This window comes from Gigantopelta aegis, chromosome 6 (genome assembly GCF_016097555.1).
Source record: "Gigantopelta aegis isolate Gae_Host chromosome 6, Gae_host_genome, whole genome shotgun sequence".
NCBI lineage: Eukaryota > Metazoa > Mollusca > Gastropoda > Neomphalida > Peltospiridae > Gigantopelta > Gigantopelta aegis.
In genome coordinates, this window is record NC_054704.1 from 73643790 (window position 1) to 73656319 (window position 12530).

Genomic DNA, 12530 nt, shown 5'->3' on the forward strand with positions numbered 1-12530 from the left:
TACGGCTATTGTTAACCAGTTGTGGAGCACCGACTTGAACGACAAATAGCTCAATGGGTCCATTCGTGTGTTTTTATATTGCATCAAAATGTATGATATGGATTAAATAAAGTTTGTCAACATTATTTATAGTAATATTGCTAATATATGTTATATAATATGTTAAAACGAATAGTATTTCGTTTTAGGTTGTCAAGACCACAGCCTAAATATCAATGTGCCTACTGTCTTGAATATACATACAAATGTAGAAAAAAATCTTTGAACATTTATCTTCAGAACATACTAATAATGAATCTCTTAAATAAAAAAATTCCACCAACCCCTGCCCCCCAAAACAACAACCCCCTAAAAAAAACTAAACACAAAAAAAAAAAACCCAAAGAAAGAAACCAAAAAACACCCAAACAAACAAATAAACAACAACAACAACCCAAAACAAACAAACAACAACAGCAACAACAACAACAAACCCAATAACAACCAATCACCTCAATAACAGAGGCGGATTGGGGGGGGGGGGGGGGGGGAGGGTTCGGGCCCCCAAAATATTTTGTGACGGTTATAATTTTATTATATATTAATTTTTATTTGTTTTACCACCCTCACCAAACCTCCCCAAAGTTCAATTGGCATTGCGCCTCATACCATTGCCCCCCCCCCCCCCCAAAAAAAAAGAAAGATTTTCTGGATCCGCCACTGAACAGGTACATGTATATTCAAAAATGTATGCGATCGCTGGCTTGATTTGTGCGCCTAACGCTGAATAAAAATTAATGTTTTTACAATTTCCAAATTCCTGACTACTAGTATATTCCAAATGACCTATTTAAACAAGACAAAATCGTTGGAGATTTAGAATCACACTTTGACTATTAAATTCCAAATTAATTACAACAAGTTAATGTTATTACTCCTCACTATGCATTCAACGTTCTCTTAATATATCTATGGGGCTTCTGCCCATGATATGATACTGAGAAAAATTAATACCCAACATAAGCGGCCTAAATAGTCCTGCGATCCGTCAATCTCGCCAGTATAGTCAGTTGACTGCGTTATAGCTAGACATATGTATGTATGTATGTATGTATGTACAGGGCCAGATTTAGATCTTGGGGGGCCGGGGCACTTCAGGTTCGGAGCCCTCAACATAGAAATTAAATTACATGACAAATAAAAAAATTTAACTCATTTTATAATTATTACATTTTTTTTTAATAAAGGAAGTCCTTAGTCTGGGTTAGGGGGGCCCGGGGCAATTGCCCCTTTGCCCCCTTATAAATCCGGCACTGTGTATGTATGTATGTATGTATGTATGTATGTATGTGTATGTGTATGTATGAATGTACGTACATATGTTCGTGCATGCGTGCGTGTGTGTTGTCATTTCTAAGAGGATATTTATTAGTGTTTAATGAAAATAATCAAACTCGAATATTCATGGTTTATGTATAGCCTCACCAAAACAGAAAAACACCAGCACCACCATCATCATTGTCATCAACAAAATCATCATCACCATCATAAAATCTACTACAGAATAGTCAGATTGGTATCATACGAATCTTAAAGACTCGTATCTAAAGACAGTCGGTAAGTCTGTAGTGGAATCTCAACTTCCCACTGACGGGACCCGTCTGCGAGACAGAATCTTTCTCGATTTCTGATCCATCATGTGCAGAACTATCCCTTCTGGCTGCACGTGCAGCAGGTGTTTCCGCCTGTGACTGACGCCGCATCCATCACGGTTTTGTCTGGCTCTGCGCGACTTGTCGATCCTCCCGAGAATATATCGCCCCGCAGACATCAAGTCGATCACCAGGATCGACCCAAATACCACGACAAGGAACGCGGCCCCGACGTAACCGACGCCGGTCGACGCTGGCCGCGTGTCCTCCACGGTGACCTTCTTCCTCTTCTGCTTCGACAGCAGCTTCTTGTCGACGGTTAGCTCCTTCTTCACCTCCTCCACTTGCTCGTACACCTCCTCCCAGGTGATGTTGGCACACTTGCACTGGCAGTTGGGAGTCCGGTCCGCTGTGGAGGATTCCGAAAGATCAGTCGTGGGCGACTCGTTGGCCAGCAGCGTGTCGGTTGTGAGGGTCTTCGTTGTTGGTAGTTCTGATGTGGGAGATTCCTCCGCATTGCTTATATCTAATAAGGAACAACACGTATAAAGTACATATGTATACTTGTAAGAATGAACACATGTGCGAGAGAGAGAGAGAGAGAGAGAGAGAGAGAGAGAGAGAGAGAGAGAGAGAGAGAGAGAGAGAGAGAGAGAGAGCAGACCGAGACCAAGGGGGGTGGAAAAAAATAGGGGAGTGATTAATTACTCCCCTAAATTATATTATGGGGAGCCATTTAAGATATTTTTATATAGATACCATGTAAATGTATATGCTAAGATTAACTAAAAATTACTCTCCTTGATCAAATCTCAGCGGAATTATGATTTATTCATTCATTCATTCATTCATTCAACTTATTTTCGTGCTTATATCCAATTAAGGTTTAAGCAAACTGTCCTGGGCACACACCTCATCTATCTGGGTTGTCTGTCCAGGACAGGGGGGTTAATGGTTAGTGAGAGAGAAGGGTGTAGTGGTCTTACACCTACCCTTTGAGTTGCTAAAACTCGGTCTGGGTGAGAGCTGGTACCAGCCTTATGTCCGATGGCTTAACCGCGACTCTACTTTGCCGGTAGGAATAATGGAGATTGAGAGTGTTTATATCTGCCATAATAACCTAATTAATGTGCTCATGAGGAAAAACAGGCTACTGCATTTAGTATAGATTGATTTGATTAATTTCAGCTTATTTTCGTGCTTATATCAAATTGAGGTTCAAGCACGCTGTCCTGGGCACACACCTCAGCTATCTGGGCTGTCTGTCCAGAACAGTGGGTTAGTTGTTAATTGTTAGTGATTAGTGAGAGAGAAGAGGGTGTAGTAGTCTTACACCTACCCAATAAAACTCGCTCTGGGTGGGAGCCGTTACCAGGCTGCGAGACCTGTACCTATCAGCCTGTACTCTGATGGCATAACCACGACGCCACCGAGGCCGGTTTTAGAACAGAAGCGGGATCTAGCTCAGTTGGTTGAGCGCTCGGCTGAGACTGTTGGGTCGAAGAATCGAATTTATTCAGTGGACCAATTATTTGATAGTTTTTTTTCCATCCCAACCAGTGCTACACGACTGGCATATCAAAAAGTCATAGTCTTCACTGTCCTGTCTGTGGGAAATTGCATATAAAAGATCTCCCCTTGTTACTAATGGGAAACAAATGCAGAAGACAGAATTACCAAATGTCTGACATCCAACAGCCGGTGATTAATTAATCAATGTGCTCTATTGGTGTAGTTAAACAAAACAAACTTAATTTATAAAATATATCTTGTTGCTAATTGAAAAACATTTTGCAGGTTTCCCCAGAAGACTACGTGTCAGAATTACCAACTGTTTGACATCCAATAGCCGTGATTAATTAATCAATGTGCTCTAGTGGTGTCATTAAATAAAAAGAAACTTAATTTATAAAATATATCTTGTTGTTAATGGAAAAACATTTAGTAGTTTTTCCCTGAAGACTACGTGTCAGAACTACCAAATGTTTGACATTCAATAGCCGGTGATTAATTAAACAAAACAAACTTTAAACTTTCATTTAATATACTAGTATTAAAAGAAATGTAAAATAAACTGAGCTCTACTATCTAGTTAGTATTTTGACATTATTAACGATACTATGGCAGAAGGAAGAAATATGTTTAAATGGTGTGTGTGTGTGTGTGTTTACTCACTAAATTCACAGTGCTGACCATCGAAGTCTTTTGCACAGAAGCATTCATAGGAACCTCGGGTTTCATAGCAAAGTCCATTGTTTTCGCAGGTTACGTTCGCACACTCTTGTGTATCTGAAACCAGGGTGACCAATAAAATGAGCAACACTGAAATAATTCATTTTATAATAAAACAAGCATTCTGAGAGTACTGCTAAACCAATATTATATATGTCCCCTACCGGTCCCAACAAATTTTCGTGTCTCCTAAATTCAATGGCCATAACTCTGTGTAAAATGGGAATTTGCCATGAAAGTTAAACTTGATCATTAAAAGTTATTTAGTGGGTTTCCCCATCTCAAAATTGGCTTCATGGCATCAAGCCTACCACGTGCTAACTCAACTACACAATCTTGGAAGATATTTGATCCGATCCACCAAAACGCAGAGAACTTGCTAATTAATTCTAATCTGTGTCCATCCTGAAATTGTTATTTCACTTTTCTAGCCTAACCTATAACTACATATTTTACTAATTAGCATAGACGCAATACCATGTTACATATGAAGAGTTCAGGCGCAAAACGCGATATAAACCATTTTCTTTCTAGTTTTTAGTTAAAGCCATTATTGTATGTCAGTAAAGGCTAATCGTAGGCCCGCTGTTTTGCTGCAAAACGTGATTGATCCTTATGAAATTGTATTGGGTAAATCCCGGTTTTTGTGTGTGTGTGTGTGTGTTTTTTTATCAAAACGCGATATACGCCAATTAAAAAAAATCACTTATACTGAAAATGAAAAATGGATATATTGTGTTTTGCGCCTAAACTCTTCATATATATCTGTATATTTACATGTTTGTTTGATGTCGGTGTTTTTAATCAGATTGTAAAAACATTGGCATGATTGTATGCGACTTCAGTATTGCGTCGTGATTCGCTATGCAAGTTTCAGAGATCACTACACAATTTTAAAACATTAAACAGTAGTTTCAAATCAATTTTCAACTGACTACAAATATCGCTAATCAAGATGTTAAAAACAAAATGTTCCCTGAATTTACCTGATGACTTAAATGTTAATCCAGCAGGAAAACTGTACATTTCGCCATCACCAAATCCGTAAGCCATGATACCAAAAGGAGATCCGTCAGCCTGAGACAACGTATTGATGCCACTGCCTATTTCCACAGTTCCAACTCTGTATTGGCATTCGTCTATGACGTGCACGGCTGAAGGCGGCATGAACACCAGGTGAGTGGTCTTGGGAATGACGGCAGTGACGTAGGGGGTCACGTTCCTGTAGTACCCACCCACCGTCGTATCCATGACGTAGGCTGCCGCAAAGTGGTCCGTGCTCGGGAGGATACTCATAATCTGTCCATTCCCATTTTTGGTAAACTGGGCCACCATGACGGGTTTCGTACTCCGGAAACACGTGTAGTCCGATTCCCGGAGGGTGATGTCTATAAAATCCCGACTCCCAAGTTTGTAGGTCCATTTGGAACTAGTCACCACAGTGTTGTCTTCTGCTGCCAGTATTCTGTATACTGTCTCCGCATTTCTACCCAGGATGGGATAGAGGATATACTCCATACCAAGAGACTGGATGGGCGGCACCATCTCAATGTCTTCGCTGAACCTGCTTCCGGTAAACACAGCTACCGGCTTGTCGGCCCGAACTAAAGTTCCAGAGGTGTCCGTGTTGCAAGCCATGTGCAGGGCCTCGCGTTTCTTCAGTTTGAATTTCAACTCCTGACCATCGTTTAGCGTCATATTTCCACATTCGGCATTGCCGTTGAGTTTCATTACAATACTAACCTGAGTATCGTCTTCCGTGGCGGCCACTGCAAGCTGACCTAAAATTAGTAAATGAAAAAAGTTAAAGTGTGGTTTGTTTAACGACACCATTCAGTAGCGGATCCAGAAAATCCATTTAGGAGGGCCCCAAATGATTTGAGGCGGAATGCCAAGGGAATTTTGGGGGATGTTTGGAGGGGGTCGCCCCCCTTCATTAATATATAATAAATTATAACTCACAAAATTTAGGGGGGCCCCTGCACCTCACCCCTAAACCCGCCTTTGCCATTAGAGCACACTGATTTATTAATCATCGGCTATTGGATATCAAATATTTGGTAATTTCGACATATAGTCTTAAAGAGGAAACCCGCTACATTTTTCCATCAGTAGTACGGGATCTTTTATATACACCATCCCACATACAGGATAGCAAATACCACGGCATTTGATATACCAGTCGTGGTGCACCGGCTGGAACTAGAAATAGGCCAATGGGCCTATCGACGGGGATCGATTCCAAACTGACCGCGCACCAAGCGAGCGCTTTACCACTGGGCTACATGCATTAATGTGCAGTATAATATGTAAAGGAGAGGGGGAGCAGCTCAATGATAAAGCTAACGTCCGAGGTTTGATTGATCGCAGGATCAATTATTCTCAGTGGATTTGTGTTTTTTCCCATCCTGACCAGTGCCCCACGACTGGTACATCAAAGTCCAAAATACATAAATAAATATTCCTTCATTTGATTCTGCCGATTTACAATAGATATTTGTGAATTCCATGAACTATTACTACCTGTATTTGTTGGAAACCAAAAGATGTCAAACTCCGAGAGAGTAACCACGGAATATTGTTATGAATTATAATATACTTTTTGTCTAATGGTAGGTTCAAACTGTCAACTGCCAGCAGAAAGTTGCCCAACTCGATGGTTGCGTTGTAATTTCCTCAACCCCAGATTTACGACAGGTGCGTTGTTAAACGACGAAAATCGAGTTGTTAGAGCGCTTAGACTAGCAACCAGACAGTCGTAGACGTTGTGGCAGCAGGAAACTGGTAAACGTTCTGCTGACAGTTGGTATTCACCTATCCCTTACCTCCGTCACTTTTAGCTACAGTCAGGTATCTCATTCCAAGACCTTCCACCGGAAGAGCCAAGAACCCACCAATAGAGCTTGTTCCTATGGCGTAACCGTACACGAACACATTGGTCGATGCGACAATGAAGGCTGTGTTTCCGTCAACCTGTATATCCGACGTTACCGTAGCTGCAGAATGGGGGAAAGATATATGAGCAGTCCCCAAAGATTCTATCTGATACTCCTGTGTTTTCGTGTTGGACATTTGTACGTACACAGTGGCGTCATATTCTGACGTTATGGTGATTAGGTTTTCTAGAGTGTCGTTGTCATTCTTCAAGAAGGTAATAAGGAAGCTTCGTCCTCTTTGGTCTGTTTTTAATGCTGGCATTACTGGAGAGAAAGAAAAATCAAATGGATTTGTCACTAGTCTGTTTGCTGTTACCATTTTAACGTTTTAAGCTAAAAGATGTTACATTATTACATACACATTTTGTTTTGTTATTAATATCAGTTTCAGAGATTATATAATTAAAAGCTGTAAACTTTACGATAATAAACAAACTAAAACTGAATTGAAATTTAGGAGAAGTGATATATGAAATAAACCAAATTCAATGAAATATAGTTTGTTTTAATTTATCAGGTTGATTTATTAATCATCGACTATTGGATGTCAAAACAACGAAATATAGTTTACAACTAAAAAAGGTCAATGGTTTCTTTTTTAAATCCCAGTATAGCTATTTGATGCTACGCAGATAAGATTTTTTGACGGCTCAACGCAGACGTTTAAATCGTCTAACTGCTGTAGCCTGCTAACACAGACCTCGCCGAGGGCAGGACGTAGCCCAGTGGTAAAGCGCTCGATTCCCGTCTGTGGGACCATTGGGCTATTTCTCGTTCCAGCCAGTGCACCACAACTGGTATATCAAAAGCCAAGGTATATGCTATCCTGTCTTTGGGTTGGTGCATATAAAAGATCCCTTGCTACTAATGGAAAAAGGTAGAGAGTTTCCTCTCTAAGACTATATGTCAGAATTACCAAATGTAATGAGATCGACGGGTCACATGACATGTTTGGCCTCTTTTGTCAGGCATTAATTTGTCTTAGTAATATCATGCGGGGCAGGGCGTGACGTAGCTCAGTGGTAAAGCGACCGTTTGGTGCACTGTTGGTCTAGGATAGATCCCCGTCGGTGGGACCATTTCTGCTATTTCTCGTTCTAACCGGTGCACCACGACCATCATGTATGTTAGATGGTGCATATAAAAGATTCTTTGATACTAATGGAAAAAGTTACCGGGTTTCCACTCTAAGATTATATGCCAAAATTACCAAATGTTTGACATTCAGTAGGCGATGATTATTAAATCAATGTGCTCTAGTGGTGTTGTTAAACAAAACAAACAAACAAACAAACAGACCTCGCCGTGACAAAAAAGAAGAAGAGGGAATTGATTAATTGCTCCCCTAACTTCGCTTATAGGTCATTTACATTTTAAAATTTAGTTACTGTTCTTGAACTAGTCTCACGGGAGTGATGGGGAGCCAGGTTGATACTAATTAAGAGTAAGACCAGGTTGTCATCTTAAGTAAAGAATCATTTTGTTTTCTCTCGATAAAATGGCATTTTGATCAAATAGGACGATCTGAACAGCTCGGGTGGCCATAACACCGTGCTTAAATGGATACGAATACACAATTGGGGCGGGAGGTAGGCGGGAAGTGTTTGTGTGTGGGGGGTGGGTGGGGGATGCCTTTCCAAAATAGTAGGCTTACAAAAGTTAATGTTTGTTTTGTTTAACGACACCACCAGAGCACATTGATTACTTAATCATCGGCTATTGGATGTCAAACATTTAGTAATTCTGACTTGTAGTCATCACAGAAAACCCACTACATTTTTCCATTAATAGCAAGGGCTCTTTTATATGCACTTTCTCACATACAGGATACCACATACCACGGCTTTAGATCAGTTGTGGTGCACTGGTTGAAACGAGAAAAAACCCCAATCAGTTGGATGGATCCAAGCACATTAGGCGAGCACTCAACCGACTGAGCTAAAATCCCGCTCCAGGCTGAAATAAAGTAGCACTTACCATGTAACAACATGGACAGCACTGCAGTAGTCTTTAACTGAAACAAAAGCATAATGAACATTCTAGTTCTGTATTTCGTACCAAAAGCAAGCTCATAATAGTAATATATTTTTGACTGAAATTAAGCAGAGAATGATATATCAATTCACCCAATCCATGTATGCTATTTTTCGCACATCCTCAAAGTGTTTTAAATACAAATATTTTGTTTATAATTTATCTTTAAAGTCACGTAGTCTCTGTATGCAACTGCTATACTGTTTTAACAGAACACTGAATTTGAATCTCAAAATTGTATTAGTACATGTACTATGATGGTCAACAACCAACGAAGTATAAAATTTACCTGCCGTCCGTTATTTGTGTTATAAATAACAAATATAAAAACAACCACAAAATCACTATGATGGTAAACAACCAACGAAGTATAAAGTTTACCTGTCGTCCGTTATTTGTGTTATAAATAACCAATATAAAAACAACCACAAAATCACTATGATGGTAAACAACCAACGAAGTATAAAGTTTACCTGTCGTCCGTTATCTGCCGTCCGTTATTTGTGTTATAAATAACCAATATAAAAACAACCACAAAATCACTATGATGGTAAACAACCAACGAAGTATAAAGTTTACCTCCTCTCCGTTATTTTTGTTATAACTAATATAAAAACAACCACAAAATCACACAACCACCATTCCTTAATAAGGATGCGCAGTATAAAAAATACAACCTTTCGATTTTAAAGTATATGATGTAAATATGACTAAACGTAAAATATGAAAAGTCACATTTAACATACTACCGTCAGTCTCATGGTGTGAACCGGAACTTGTCTGCTTCTCGGAAGGAAATGGATCTCAGAAATGTGTTATCGCCGAAATAAAAACCTTCCCAATGAAATACTGCATACACCAGAAAACACGGCAAAACAACACGTGGTCTAGTTAAAAACGGAAAAGATATGCACCAATTACACTGCCCAGCACATATCATATGCTAGTGAATACAATCATATTCGTCTATCCTAGTTGACCTCCATTAATAAAATAACGGTTATTACCGCTTCTAGCTATACATTAATCAACAGTAATACATTAACTTTGTTTTATTTTATTTTTATTTATTTATTGTACGTCGTCGTCGGGTTCTGTTAGTTCAGGATTGATAAGCAATTTATCAAACTGGATAATTAATTAACTGGAAGACATGATTGGTCTTTTTCAAGCATATTCCTTCTTTGCCAATGGCACATAGCTAACAATACTGTTAATGAGGAAATTTGATCACCGGGTAACTAACCTGATTAAAATTGGGGAAGTAATCAATATCAGCTACGGTGAAAGTAAAAATGAACTCAGAAAATGGAACCTTTTGGATTATTTCCCAATCCAACCAATGCTTCATAACTGTAACCTGTCTATACCGGATCGCGGCGGGGACCTAATATTTATCAGAATTAAAACAGAAACTTGTGTTTAGAAGGCCGCGTTGGAACAACAAAACAACAACAATAATTTGAATGGATCCACCGAGGTGGTTCGATCATGCGATGCAAGCACTTAAGGCGAGCAGAGGGCGGGACGTAGCCCAGTCATAAAGTGCTCGCTTGATGCGCGGTCGGTTCGAGATCGATCGCAGTCGGTAGGCCCATTGGGCTATTTCTCGCTCCAGACAGCGCACTACGACTGGTATATCAAAGGCCGTGGTATGTGCTATCCTGTCTGTGGGGTGGTGCATATAAAAGATCCCTTGCTACCAATGGAAAAATGTAGCGGGTTTCCACTCTTAGACTATATGTCAAAATTACCAAATGTTTGACACCCAATAGCCGATGATAAAAGGGATGCTCGCGCAAGGCTTTTGTACTGGTATGCATATTCAACGATGTATAATGCACATTATTGCTTAATATCAACAAGAATATTGCTTAATATCAACAAGTTAATTAATAAAACGATTAAATGTGACGGCTATTATCCCAGTAAATACGCCCTCTGGCGAGCCAGTGGTTACGTAATACTTAACGTGCACGCAGTCTTAGAACTGAAGAAACAAAACGTACCTTATTTTTGCGGATGCATCGCAGTGTTCTGTAATAATATCCATCCCAGTAAGCCAGTCCCTAGACACTGTGTCGGGGACGGGCAACTCTATTTACGTGCCCCTATACACGAAGATTCAGGCACGCCCACTACGGATTTAGCCTCTGACTTCGCCAGTGACTAACTCCGGAGCAGGGGGGGGGGGGGTAAGTTTGAGGTGGGCGGAATTTGGAAAAAAGCCATTTAGTAAAGTCAACGCGAGCGCGGACCAAATAGCAGACACTTCGCAAACTTGAAGTAACACCGAGTGGGAGCCGTGTTCTGATTGGCTGAATTTCGATTCCTCGGTGAAGCCTGTTTTTTACCTAAGTCTACAAAGAGTAACTGCATCCAAAGACATGTCTGGACTCTAAAATTTGACCCAAAATAGTTAAGACTGCTCAGCCAAAAAGTTTTTAAGGTGATTTTGAGCAATTGAACGGGCGCCGAAATAAAATGCGTTAGACTACTTATACAAAAATAAACATAAGAATTTTGAACTGCTTCGAAAACGTTTAAAGTCTAACTAGCCCAAAAAAGAGGTTGGTACTCACGAAGGTAAAGGAGGTTGGTAGCGGGGATGTCGTCAAGGAGAAGCGATGAACAGGGATGCATCGAGATGGTGGAGGGCTTGCCGGTATGTGGACTCTGCTATGAGTTCGGTGATAGGACGGTAGTCTTCCCCGGCAACGGTCTTTATGACGCGGTGGATGGTCGGGTTGTCCATTTCATCGAGTAGCAGTCCTTGGTGAAAAGGTCCCCTCCGGCGGACGGTGAGGCAAATCCCACGCCCATCCTGCATCGTAATCCTGCGCACCGTGTATTCTCCATCGGTTATTGGCAGAGGTTCGTATGTTTCCTGTCTGGGTTCGCAGAGTAGTCGACGTACATCCCCAATGTTCGTCTTGACGAGCCTGGAGTAGCGAGTTGGTAACTTGCCGGCCTGGAGTGACCAAGGCTGTCCAGAGGGCGGATCTTCTGCTGGAGCTGTAGGCGGTGTCGGCGGGCTTGGCTTGACTGGTTGGTCGCCTGGGGACGCAATCGCTTTCCGCTTTCCAACGGCCACAAGACGGGCCTGGGACTCTACGGCGGCACCCTTCCTAGGTGTAGGTGGCAACGCTGGAGTCCCAGGAGCTGAAGTCTGTGGAGTTGTGGGGGGCGATTCCATCACGGCCTGGTTCAGGTCGGGGTTCGCCTCTGGCAAGTCGACAGGTAGGTCCGGCTGGGCTGGATCGGCTGGCCTCGCTGGTGTAGACCGGTGCTGGGGGTGAACTACGGGAAAGGTCGCCGCCGGCAGTTGAGCTGCCGGTTTTGTCCTCCCCCGGTCCTCCCCTGGCGTCCGTCTTCCATTAACTTCCCGTAACTAGCAATGAGTCCCCCCAGGTGTGGGGGGGGGGGGGGGCAACTCAAGAGAGCAGGCACACACATATTGCTTCATCGCTTGCTAAAGTTCGGAAGCGCAAGAATCGACTCGACACTGTGTCGGGGACGGGAAACTCTATTAACGTGCCCCTATCCACGAAGGTTCAGGCACGCCCACTACGGATTTAGCCTCTGACTTCGCCAGTGACTAACTCCGGAGCAGGGGTGACACTGTGTCTAGACACACTAAAAAGACGTGCCTCTTTTATTAAGATCACAGGGTATTGTGTGATACCTCAAATCGTAA

At 41.5% G+C, this 12530-nt stretch overlaps 1 protein-coding gene across 3 annotated transcripts; it reads right to left on the reverse strand.

Annotated features, from left to right (window-relative positions):
- Positions 1 to 1435: 1435 nt before the first annotated feature.
- On the reverse strand, positions 1436 to 12175 carry LOC121376561. 3 transcript variants are annotated; one of them, XM_041504476.1, is made up of 6 exons: positions 11416 to 12175; positions 8777 to 8813; positions 6689 to 7063; positions 4850 to 5644; positions 3807 to 3920; positions 1436 to 2157 (listed from the first exon to the last, which is right to left on the reverse strand). In XM_041504476.1, the coding sequence occupies exons 2-6, from the start codon at positions 8787 to 8789 to the stop codon at positions 1616 to 1618; spliced, it is 1839 nt and encodes a 612-aa protein (XP_041360410.1). In that variant the 5' UTR covers positions 8790 to 8813; positions 11416 to 12175; the 3' UTR covers positions 1436 to 1615. The 3 variants fall into 3 exon arrangements, with proteins under 3 accessions (XP_041360410.1, XP_041360409.1, XP_041360408.1); XM_041504475.1 differs by lacking the exon at positions 11416 to 12175 and adding an exon at positions 9583 to 9725; XM_041504474.1 differs by lacking the exons at positions 8777 to 8813; positions 11416 to 12175 and having other exon boundaries at positions 6689 to 7287.
- Positions 12176 to 12530: the final 355 nt, after the last annotated feature.

Coding starts and splice junctions, on each gene's coding strand:
- LOC121376561 (XM_041504474.1), bottom strand. CDS start 7,118: ATGGTAACAGCAAACAGACTAGTGACAAATCCATTTGATTTTTCTTTC. Junction 5,645..6,688: donor TGTAGCTAAAAGTGACGGAG/GTAAGGGATAGG, acceptor TACTAATTTTAG/GTCAGCTTGCAGTGGCCGCC. Junction 2,158..3,806: donor TGGTCAGCACTGTGAATTTA/GTGAGTAAACAC, acceptor GTTCCTTATTAG/ATATAAGCAATGCGGAGGAA.